General features: G+C 40.0%; 1 protein-coding gene across 1 annotated transcript; it reads left to right on the top strand.

Annotated features, from left to right (window-relative positions):
- Positions 1–13: 13 nt before the first annotated feature.
- LOC109463881 (eukaryotic translation initiation factor 2A-like) lies at positions 14–10,717 on the top strand. Its single transcript, XM_019760762.1, has 20 exons — positions 14–125; positions 1,568–1,637; positions 1,901–1,975; positions 2,434–2,555; positions 3,183–3,273; positions 3,697–3,776; positions 4,037–4,137; positions 4,432–4,540; positions 4,940–5,056; positions 5,410–5,478; positions 5,604–5,705; positions 6,450–6,490; positions 6,767–6,900; positions 7,377–7,537; positions 7,933–7,997; positions 8,167–8,212; positions 8,333–8,418; positions 8,678–8,806; positions 9,107–9,172; positions 9,389–10,717. The coding sequence occupies exons 1-20, from the start codon at positions 98–100 to the stop codon at positions 9,452–9,454; spliced, it is 1,758 nt and encodes a 585-aa protein (XP_019616321.1). The 5' UTR covers positions 14–97; the 3' UTR covers positions 9,455–10,717.
- The last annotated feature ends 685 nt before the right edge of the window (positions 10,718–11,402 follow it).

Genomic DNA, 11,402 nt, shown 5'->3' with positions numbered 1-11,402 from the left:
TTGGCTGTTTTCGTGGAAGGATATATTGAGTGAAAGGTGCTGGCACCGGAAGTTCGTGGCGTTTTAAAGTCTTCCCGTCAGGCTGTGCGGTACCAACATGGCGGCGCCCATCCCGAGTTTGGCGTGTAAGAAATTTTCCAAAATCTGTTCTCGAATTTTAGTCATAAACATAAAAATATTACAACGACAGTGGTGTCAATTGATGGAAAAGAATACTAAGTTTTTGTATCATTACCTGTTTTCCATGTAGCCAGTAATTATGCTGAAATATGAGACATTTTAGACCGGCTTTTTATGTAGCAATTTATTATTTTTGACAGCTGATTGTGCAAGGAATGAAGGAACGAGAGAATGGGTCATGGATGGATATCGTTGACACATATCTGTCATAGTTCTATTTGTTGCATGGTTAGATATGTGTTTTTACCTGAATTATGATGCATTATAAAGACTGCCATCTTTCTTTCTCTCCCTCGCTCTTTCTCCATCCATCTATCCATCTGCCATGCCACTTTGCTAGCACATCAGCAGAACGTACTGTGGCAGCACGAAATATGGAACATATGTCATTTTATTTACAGGATGTATCGTTTAGTAGCTCAATCAGCTCGCTTTGTAACCGGGAGGTCGTGAGTTCAAACCCCGGCCAGGTCATACCAAAGACTTTTAAAATGGTACATACTGCTTTCTCTGCTTAGCACTCATCTATGAGAAAGAGTATGGGAAGGTCAACACACAATACTACCAGCGAGCTAGCCCCTTGCTGTAGTGCTTGCACAACTGTGTGGCCCAAGGGCTATGGAAATGGAGATGGGCGCCACCCCAATGCTCTGCACAGAGTGGAATGGGACCTTTCTTCATTTAAGGTCGTGTTTGCTTAATTTAATGATGACACCCTATCGTTTTCAAATGTTGTGTCAAAAAAGATATCGTCTGGCACGGGCAAAGTTTCAATGCAACGTTGAACAAGCACCCAACGAAAACTGTGAAACATCCGGGTTTCACAGAGGCACAGTACATTCTACCGACGTGCTACCTCTATGTCATATCATACAAGTACAGAGACAGATTAGGAGCGGTCCAAACTGGACAAACATCCCACCTGACTGATGACTCTACTACTGTCAAGGCTACTGCATGTATCTTACCTGCCAACATACCCTACCCTACATACCTATAAAATTGTTCTACATATACGTTGGTGAAGGTTACTCATCCAGGAATAAGATAAATAGATAAAGTTGTTTAGTCATTTCAAACTGGATTATGAAAGTTTAATGTGTAGACGTTTCAGCTAGTATCCACTAGCTTTCATCAGTACAAAGTGAGGAAATTTCCGGTACAAGTTCTAAGTTTTAGAACTTGTACCGGAAATTTCCTCACTTTGTACTGATGAAAGCTAGTGGATACTAGCTGAAACGTCTACACATTAAACTTTCATAATCCAGTTTGAAATGACTAAACAACTTTATCTATTGTTCTACATATATTTTCCCCCTATGTCACATGTGTGATATGTTGTCCCTTACTCTGAGTCTGACATGAGATTTGAATGATTGTTCTACAGTACGAGGTACCCAGGGGGTGTCCCTACTGGAGGGGCCTCCTGCACTCAGAGTCAACCAGGCATTCAGAAGGTACAAATTATTTGTCCCTGCAATATCCATTCATCATAAATACTTTCAAAGTCTGAATACTCTAAAATATTGAAGCTGATGTTGACTGATGTTATAGTGATAACATTGTTCAGAGTACTTATATTATTATAACAGTCAAACAATCTATGACATTCACGGTCCAACTGATAGCAACAATGTGATATGTATCAGTCAGTCCGTTTTTTATTCTTCTTTTGTCATCCTCATAAGAATTTTGATTTAATTTGATTTCCATATTTCAGGGATGACAGTCGTGCCTGTAAAGTCATGGCCTTCAGTCCAGATGGCAGTTTGTTTGCTTGGTGCAACGGACAACAGTAAGTTATGGTCTTTCTCATCAATTTGTGCAGTTTCATGTCTATGATGACAGGAAACAATGTTTGCCATAGAGAATGGGAAGAGGAATATTCTACATTTGCTTGCAAATTCCAACATCCCTCTAGATGACACAAACTTGTACTTGTAGGAGTTGTTTGGGGACATCAATGGAGGATGATAAAAAAATGGGATGGTTGTGGAACGATTTCAAATTCAAGAGAGCTTTGATTGAATCAGCACTTTTTTACATATTGTAACATTGTCCTAGCTTTAGCATCTATAAATGTCATTAGTCATGGTCTCTTGGTGCTGGGTTTCACTTGGTTCAAGTTTGTGCTGGTTTACTTTGAATTTATTAGGATCCACAATTAGCGTACAACTGTAGCTCCATTCTGACATGTACACAAATACGACACACAGGGAATTTCTCACTTGGTTTTGTGTTGTTCTCCTGCAGGGTGACTGTGGTTCGACTGCCCAGTGGGGAGGTTGTGCACCAGATGGAAGAGCATCCCCGGGTCGTGGGTATCCTGTTCTCACCCCTCAGCACCTACATGGCTACCTGGGAGGTCATCGTAGGTAAGTACCGTTTAAATTTAAAACTTTTGGTCCAGCACAAAAAAATTCTCTCTAGAGCTTTTGACCAGTCACTCTGGTCTTCCTCAGTAGACAGACCCAGTGAAGCTTGTCACTTGGCTTCTTTGAAGTGTGACGTCAACACTGGGTCAGTCTACTGAGGAAGACCAGATTGACTGGTCGAAAGCTCTAGGTGAGAGAATTTTTTGTGTTGGACCAGATGAACTTTAAATGAACTTTCATGATAGTAGGTAAGTTCCGTTATTACTTCTGGGTACTGTGTGATGTATAGTTTTAGATGGCTATCTCCAAGCCTATCTTTCAGTGGCTGCAAAGACAGTACATGTATTATATTGGCCAGGCAGTATCCATTTGCCAGGTAGTTACCATTTGCTACCCAAAGTGTAGAAAAAGACACCAGTACAAGACAAGGACTACAAGAAAGACTAATAAAAATGCCTATAACAGGTCAAAAATAAGCCTAACCCTCTGCTTGGAGAGTGTCCAGACAGGGCAGGATTAAATTTGACAGGCAGAATGACATTTGCATTAGGCGCCCTGTAAAATATGAATTACCTTTGTTATATTAAATTAACAATGAGTTGAACCATAACCTCACCAACCTTCCAGGTAAAGGTCCTCCGTACCCCAACCTGCACCTGTGGGACATGAAGACAGGACAGAAGGCCAAGAGTTTTGTCCACAAGAGACAGACAGACTGGTAAGTCTCCTCATAACTCATTACTCATTCGAATTTACCACCAAGTTACACATTTGGTAAAGTCTTGTTTTGCCTTTGGTTCATGCTTGATTTTGCCTAGCCTGAATGCAAGACCCATAGCATGCTAGGCCTAAAACTATAAGCCAGCATGTGGGGCCTAATTGAAGGGGGTGTGGTATAATTTCCTTCAGGGCAGTGTTGGCCTAGCCTGGGTACCATCCGGATTTTGGCTCCGCAACGTTCAAAATTTTTTGAGTATTGCAGAGACAAAATCTGGATGGTACCCAGGCTGGTGTTAGCCCCGGAGCCTTCAAACTGACCCGTGTAGGCCCTGGAAAGAGTCTGGCACCCAGGCTAGATTTGGAGATTGATGTTCAACACTTCCTGAAGGTTGATTTTCACCACTTTACTTTCCCCCCATAGGGAGCCCCAGTGGACAGATGATGAGGCTCTGTGTGCACATGCAGTGAACGAGATCCACCTGTTTGAGAATGGAGACTTCAGTAAGGACCTTTCTTTAAAATATTGCAACTTCTACTTTCATTGAAATCCTTGTCTTTCAGGTTAAATCTGTATCTATATCTGTGTCTGTATAGCCAGTATAACCCCCTTCAGCGTAACACACCAGCTAAATGATGGCAAGAAGTCATATACTGTAAAATAGAATGTTCCAACATCAATGTACAACATATGTATATAGACTGTGTTATCAAATTTGATATCTTTTCCATGTAAAACTCATCTGTGTTTGTGACTACTCTAGGTCACATAGCCCGGAAACTAGACGTCCAGAAGGTGGCAGGCTACAGGCTGTCCCCAGGCCCTCCCCCTCACAAGATAGCCGTGTATGTGCCTGGCCAGAAGGTAGAAACAGCTTTTAGTTTTGAGACTATACATTGCAAGTATTGCTGAAATATAAGTACAATGTAACCCTTAGTTATGAGATGTTCAACTGTTGTAAAATGAGAAATAAAGAAACTGTAGTTGTGATACAGCTGTTTAAAACCTCAGTAGCTTCTGTGATCATCAGCACATACATCATAATTCATATTGACATTTTGTGATGACAAGTTGAACAAATTCTAATGGTAAGATGTGCTGCTTATAATTGCTAATGTAGAACTAATGGGGTAGAACAATGTTATTTTATTTTTCTAGGGAGGTCCTTCCTTTGTCCGTGTGTTCAAGTGCCCAGACTTTGCCACACCCCTGGCCAATAAGAGCTTCTTTAAGGCAGACAAAGCAGATATCAGGTGGAACAAGAAAGGTAAAATACTCAGCTGTTCATGTAGCAAAGCATGTCTGTTGAGCAGTTATTGTCATGGCAAGTTTTTGAGCAGTACCAAATATCAAGACTAATATCTACACCATTGCAAAATCCTATAACATTGCTAAGTTCTATACAACTTAAGACTAGCCACTACACTATTTTATACTTATTATAGGATTGATACAGTACATATAGAACATAGATTACATGATAGTACACAGAAAACAAAGTTATTTTCCAAAAGATTACTTACACAGCCACCGTGAACTTCAAACATTGCAAAAACTTCCATTTTCCACATACCGTGAAATAAAACCATAGCAAATGCATTTACCGTATCATTTCATCATGTTCATGCACTTCTGTGTATTCCCTCTGTATTGTACGTACCTGTAGGAACTGGACTGCTGGTTCTGTGTGCCACAGAGGTAGACCAGACAGGACAGTCTTACTATGGAGAACAGAACCTGCACTACATCGGGGTGGATGGAGTCAGCAGTATAGTACAGCTGTGTGAGTGTCACACTCAAACTATCCTTAATTATGGTGTTTAATACAAATAATTGTCTTGCAGTACACATGTAGTACAGTAATATAGTATAGCTGTGTGAGTGTTAGATTGAAACTCCCCCTTATTTTGGTGTTTTGTATCAAATATTGTCTTGGGTTTGTGTGTCTGTGTGTGAAAGCATAGTTGAGGTTAAGTGAAACTAACATTTTATATTTGAAGTTGATCTTTATCATTGCATGTTGTCAACAAAGTGGCATGAGTATGTGAAACTGTGTGGACTGTATGTTCTTATATTTCTATGAACTGGGTGATTGACATGAAGCTAACGTGTGACATCTATTTTTATCATTTTCAGCTAAGAATGGCCCCATCTACTCTACTGACTGGAGTCCTGACTCAACAGAGTTCTGTGTGGTATATGGATGTATCCTTTAATTTTTGCATAAGGCAAAACTTTGTTTGTAGCTTATGTTTTGTATTGGTCCTGCTTTTCACCTATACTATCCTTGTTTCCATTCTGAGAGAGTTCCTTAACCAGGTTTACCACAGTCATGCCTGCCAAGGCCACTATCTTCAACCTGAAGTGTGAGCCTGTGTTTGACTTCGGTACAGGACCCAGGAACCTGTGCTCTTACAACCCACAGGGCAACAATATCCTTTCAGGATGTGTTTGGTTGTGATTTGACAGCACTTTTTAAGTAATATTCACCACCAACCTATTGGTATAATGACTATAGTCATAGGACCGATGGTATAATGACTATAGTTGTAGGACCGAAGGACCAGACATCGATATGTTTGATTTTCACTCGGCTATTCAAAGATAAACTTGTTAGATATATTTTCAAACATAAGAAAAGTTTATTTTCAGGCATTTATCTCTTGCAGTACGACACAAAAATGTGTCTCATGCACCGCGCACGGCCTGCTCAGCTAGCTGCAAATCCTGCGTCACATGTCCACATTTTGCGTCTCTGATTGGTTGTTGCGTCGGCCGCTGCAGCGCCAGCGGTAAGATTGAGCGAGGCGACGCGCGTGTAAACAACTTTTCTTTGTTAGGATATAAGCGCTAAAATGCTATTTTCCACAACCACACATCGATATTCTAGTGAAGAAATATATAGTTTCAAGAATCTTTCGGGTAAATATATATTTCTGTGCGTATTTCTATGCGTATTTTTTTGGTATTTTGGCCTTCGGCGCTCCAGTTGGGACGGCCTTCGGCCGTCTCCTGGCAGAAACACTGCTATAGTCATATATCTGTTGTACCGCCTAGCTCAGTGCCTAGAATTTGTAGTAGAAGTGCTCATTTGGCTTTGCATTGAGCAACACTTCATGTTTAAGAGGTGTATGATGTTTCTTGTGTACTGTTTGTCATTTCTTTAACCGTGCTACTCCTTGCCCTTGCTGGCTTTGGCAACCTTCGAGGCAACATAGTAAGTATTGACCTTAGGCTTCTACATTGTACTAGCCCTTCAAACACACCAGGAATGCAGCTCAAGAATGGTAATCCTTCAAAAAGTGAAGTTTTAGCAAGAAAGTTAGAAAGTGTATTGTGATGAATTTGGCAATCAAAAACAAGTAATAGAATTATACAGATGCCTTTCCTAGAACCCTTCCTTGAATCACAAGGCAGCTTCATAAAGTGAATCAGATCATTTCTGTTGACTAGCCATTTGAGTGATCCAGAATGTGTTTGTTTTGGTCTATAGGAAGTCTGGGACAGAAGAAATCTCCAGAAGATAGCCTTGGTGCAGGCTCCTGACACCACCTACTTTGCCTGGTCCCCGGATGGCGTCCACTTTGTCACAGCCACCACATCTCCCAGACTAAGGGTCGGCAATGGGTAAGGGCTTATCTTTTTTTTAGTTTAAAATGGAACCATTCTATATTACATAAGGGCTGGTTTTGACTAACCGTGAGCCACTGCGAAAGTTTCAAGATCTACGGTAGTTCAAGAAAATGAAGGGAGCATAAGAATTATGATATGGGAAAACATGTACTTAGTTCTGTTGGTCAACCTTTCTTCAAATCAAATTGTAGGAAGGAAGATTAACCCAAGGATCCGGAGAGGAGAAAATTCCGACCCTTACCCATCCCTGTTTTAAATGGAATATCCCATCCGCCCATCCAGTTGTCAAAATGTAGTTCATAAGGGAACAATTAATAGTCCACAATTGCATAAGAGGCATATTTGTTCTCGAGGTATGTATAATATCTAAGCTTTAGAATTCTTTAATTTTTACAAAATTACTACTAATTCGCAGAAAGTTCAGTTTATGTTAATAAGCTGTTCCTTTCACTATCACCACCCCCTCCCAGCTATAAGATCTGGCACTACACCGGGCACCAGCTGGATGAGAAGGGGCTGGGGATGAATGATGAGCTGTGGGAGGTTGCCTGGCAGACGTATCAGCCAGGTGTGTTCCCCGAGACACGGCTGTCCTACCAACCGGCCAAGGCAGCGGCTCAGCAACAAGAAGGTGAGAACTTCGAGATCAAGTTTTAAAAAAATGTACTCGATTTTCTAAAGTTTTGAAAATGTACTGTACATCTGCAAATGACTGCAATTGTACTTTTATTCATAGTAGACCCTTCTAACGTCATAAATTTTAATTGCTAAAATCTTCCTCTATTAACAGCATGCAAAAACACTTCTCAGAGGTCTATCTGTGATCTTAGGTTATGAAAACCCCAAATACTTCCCGGAAGTCTGAAATCTCTCATTTTCATAGTTTTATGTAACTCTGTTCCCGTTAAAGCATTCATAGGTGTGCAAAACTACACATTGCTACTTTTACACACAGATACATGATACATGTACAGTCATGAACAATGAATGGCATTGACATTGCTGACAACGCTTTTCTTCCTGTAGCCAAACCAGCAGTGTATCGCCCCCCTGGTGCACGAGCCCTCGGTCACACCTCACCAACCAAACTGGTAAGTATCTGCACACTCTTAACTTCATCCTTACATTTCTGCACACTTGTAAAGTGCCTGGGACCTGGCAGGGGTTAGAACTTTTAGTTGAAGCTAGACTGTATTCGTTTCACTCTATATCTTCCCTGTAATGTGTTCCTGAATTTAAAGATTTTATTGTTCTCTGTAGCATGAAGAGGAGCTGCCACAGAACGAACGAATGGAGAACAAAGATGGTAACAGATTTCCCCTACATGTTTTATAACCAGCATATAGTTAAAAACTTACTACATTCTTGTATGCAAGTTACTGATGTAAAAGCTTCAACTGATCTTGTACTTGTCTCTTTGTTACAGAAAACCTTTCCAAGGCAGCTCTGAAGAACAAGAAGAAGAGAGAAGCAAAGAAAGCAAAACAACAACAGCAGCAACAAGCACCAATGGTATGGAGACAGTACAGTACAGTACAGTATAGTATAGTACAGTACAGTACAGTACAGTACAGTACGCAATCTGTGAAAGCTAGACTGGACTGTACGGTTTGAACCACTCACACCAGGGTGGACCTCTTCTCTTTTTTAAGTGTGTGGTGGAATGTTTAATGTGCTTCAGGTGTGGCTCTCCTAAAACATGGGACATCTGGCATTACGTTATTTGTTTTCATGTCAGAGACTAGATATTTTTTGCTTGGTTGTTTATCAGGATGCTCGTAGCCAGGAGCAGAGGGATGCTCTCGCCATGGCCACACACATCCTGGGTACCCCGCCCCCTTCTGTCACCAGTACAGTGGTTAGTGCTGACTCAGAGAAGAAAATCAAAGGACTCAAGAAGGTTTGTTTGTTTCTTTGTTTATTCATGGAATACTCAAATGATGGGATGAGGTTAGAGTCATAAAAAGATGTTGAATGCATACACTTACCCTGTGCTTCAGTGCGCCATACTATACCAGCTTACACTGGTCATAAGTAATGTAGGAGTATACTAGTAGTATTGCACACTGAAGCCCGTGGAGTCTGGGGAGCTAGGGCAGCATACACTGGTTGTGGGTTGAAATTAAGCCTGGGGTCTACATTCTTGTGACTGTTAGTAATACTGTATTTATCCTGCTTTTGCTGATTTTTTTCTGGACAGAAACTGAGACAAATAGAGCAACTTAAGGAGCAACAAAAGTCTGGGAAGAAGCTGGAATCAAACCAGGTAAATGTTTTCTTATAACATTTTTTCTTTACTATCATCAGGATTAAAATTTTATAATCTAAAACACAGCTTTAGACTTAAGTAAAATTCTCTTACCTTTAGGGTCATTTGTTGGCTTCATAATAAGAATTTCAAAGCAGTTAGAAAAGGTGCTGAGCTTCTATAGTCAATGGGTATGATGCTTATACTCTAACATGTCTCCCACGTATGTTTCAGCTTGAGAAGATAAAGGGAGAAGCTGCCTTACTAAAGGAACTTGAAGAGCTAGAACTGGGCAGCTAGCAACACAAGTCTAGTATAGACGGATAGTGTTGACACCACTAGTCTAGTTTTGCACTGAAGGCCTTGAGTCCAGTTTATTTGTTTTACAAGACATCCACATGTACTCTCATTCTATTGCAGTGTTGTGGATGCTTTATGTATCAAAATGCTCTCATAACCCTAACTTTTGTTTTTGAAAGATATGTATCCTCCTTTCCACCATTTAGATTGAATAGCCTAAACAAGAGAGTGTAAAAAGACTAAAAGATACAGCCTAAAAGGCTTGGTATGGATGATTGTAACTACTAAACTTGCCAGAGAGGAAGGCTTTGTAAAAACAGTAACTTCACCTATAGCTATATAAAAATACATGTAAGATGAATGCTTTATATGGTACATAGTATAGCTGTAAGGCAGGGAAACATGTTAATTACATATCATGGTTTTGCCTCTACTAAAGGAGTCCCACAAATTTAAAGGCAAGCACATACATGTATACTGATCTATTCTTCATATCTATTAGATCATGATTATTCCAAACATTTTCAGCTTATTTTCTGTTGCATAAACAGGAAATAAAGAAATCTTCTCGTGACAAGAAACAATTTTGTACATTTTTTCCTTTGAAGGCACAGATCCATTCACAGTAAACAAGTACAAATGTAACTAAACCGACAGTAGTCCAACATGCAAGGAGAAAACTCACTTCTGTACATTATGAATTGGAGCTTTGGAAATGTAGTACTTTACTGTACTCTTTGTAGTACATAAGAGTACTAGCCAATTTGTCTTTGAGCTCAAAGTTTTCTTGTTGTTCCGGACTTGCCAGCTCAAAAACCATGCTCCGCTCTCGTCTCAGTTGTCTCGTCTTCCCTCAGTGTTTGAATCTCGTCTTTCAGCTGAGACACGTAACTATAACTTCTCTGCTGCAGTTTGTTCTGACTTCCCCTGCTAACCAGCTTGAACTTTTCCAGTTGCATTCCTGCTAGTTTACCAGGAAGTGTGTTGACCTTTATGTTTCAGCTGCTGGTAGTCTTCCTTCAGTGTGTGATTTGCTTCTTCATGATATGTGATATACTCGAGATCTTTCTCAATTTTAGGGAGACTTGTCGGCTTTTCTCCCAACTCAAAGTCTTCTGGATTCATTGTTTCTAAATCTTCACAACTGATGTTGCAGCATTGTTCATGGCAATCAGCCTTGGCCCTTAAGGCTTCTGAATCATCTTCATGCTTCTGCTTTGCCTTTTTCCTCTCATTTTTCGATGTCTCGTGAATGAAGGATGCTGTGGAGAGGGAAGATGCATCATCGTTATAATTCACAGCCAGGATTGTTTTTCTAATACCTGCATTATTGTTACATATTGGTACAATATTTCACCCTATCCTTCCTGGAGTTGGCTACAATACAATTAAATGAACTAAAAACAGCAAAAAACTTCACAGTTGGTAGACATAAAATAAGTTAAAACAAGCAGAAGAGGTCAGAGGTCAACAAAGTCATTGAAGCATAATCTGGGTATTGTATGAAGTGGAATGAAGTAAATAAAATTGCAACAAGGTTGGGGTACAAGTTACATGTGTTCTCACAATCACAATAGCTGCCTTCTCACATTATACACTAATGCCACCAGGCGTGGGAACCTCATAGGCCAACAAAGGAAAATTATTTATTAGATTATTCATCATGAAAGGCAAACATACATGAACAGTTCAAAATGCAACTATGTGAAAAAACTCTTATTATACAACGTGCTGTATGCTCACATACAAAGTACAAATTTTATTTTTACTTAAATAATGTATCTGTGCAAAAGAGTTGTTACTGTGGTGATTGTTGACGAAGGTTATACAACCAAGAAAATGAGATACACAAGAAAACTGTTACTCAAGCAACTGGATTGATTTTGAAAACGTAACATCAACTCACTGTACTGTATTTAAAATCTATCCATTTGCTTGATAAACAGTT

The sequence above is a fragment of the Branchiostoma belcheri genome, unplaced genomic scaffold, assembly GCF_001625305.1.
Source record: "Branchiostoma belcheri isolate BF01 breed outbred unplaced genomic scaffold, Haploidv18h27 scaffold13, whole genome shotgun sequence".
Classification (NCBI taxonomy): Eukaryota; Metazoa; Chordata; class Leptocardii; order Amphioxiformes; family Branchiostomatidae; genus Branchiostoma; species Branchiostoma belcheri.
Note: the sequence above shows the minus strand (reverse complement) of the source record. Positions and strands in the feature narration are given on the sequence as shown.

Bases quoted from the DNA above. Each gene is read 5' to 3' on its own strand.
- LOC109463881 (XM_019760762.1), top strand. From the start codon at position 98: ATGGCGGCGCCCATCCCGAGTTTGGCGT. The intron at 2,556-3,182 runs GTAAGTACCGTT...CCAACCTTCCAG, and splicing joins TACCTGGGAGGTCATCGTAG to GTAAAGGTCCTCCGTACCCC. The intron at 6,491-6,766 runs GTAAGTATTGAC...TTTGGTCTATAG, and splicing joins GCAACCTTCGAGGCAACATA to GAAGTCTGGGACAGAAGAAA.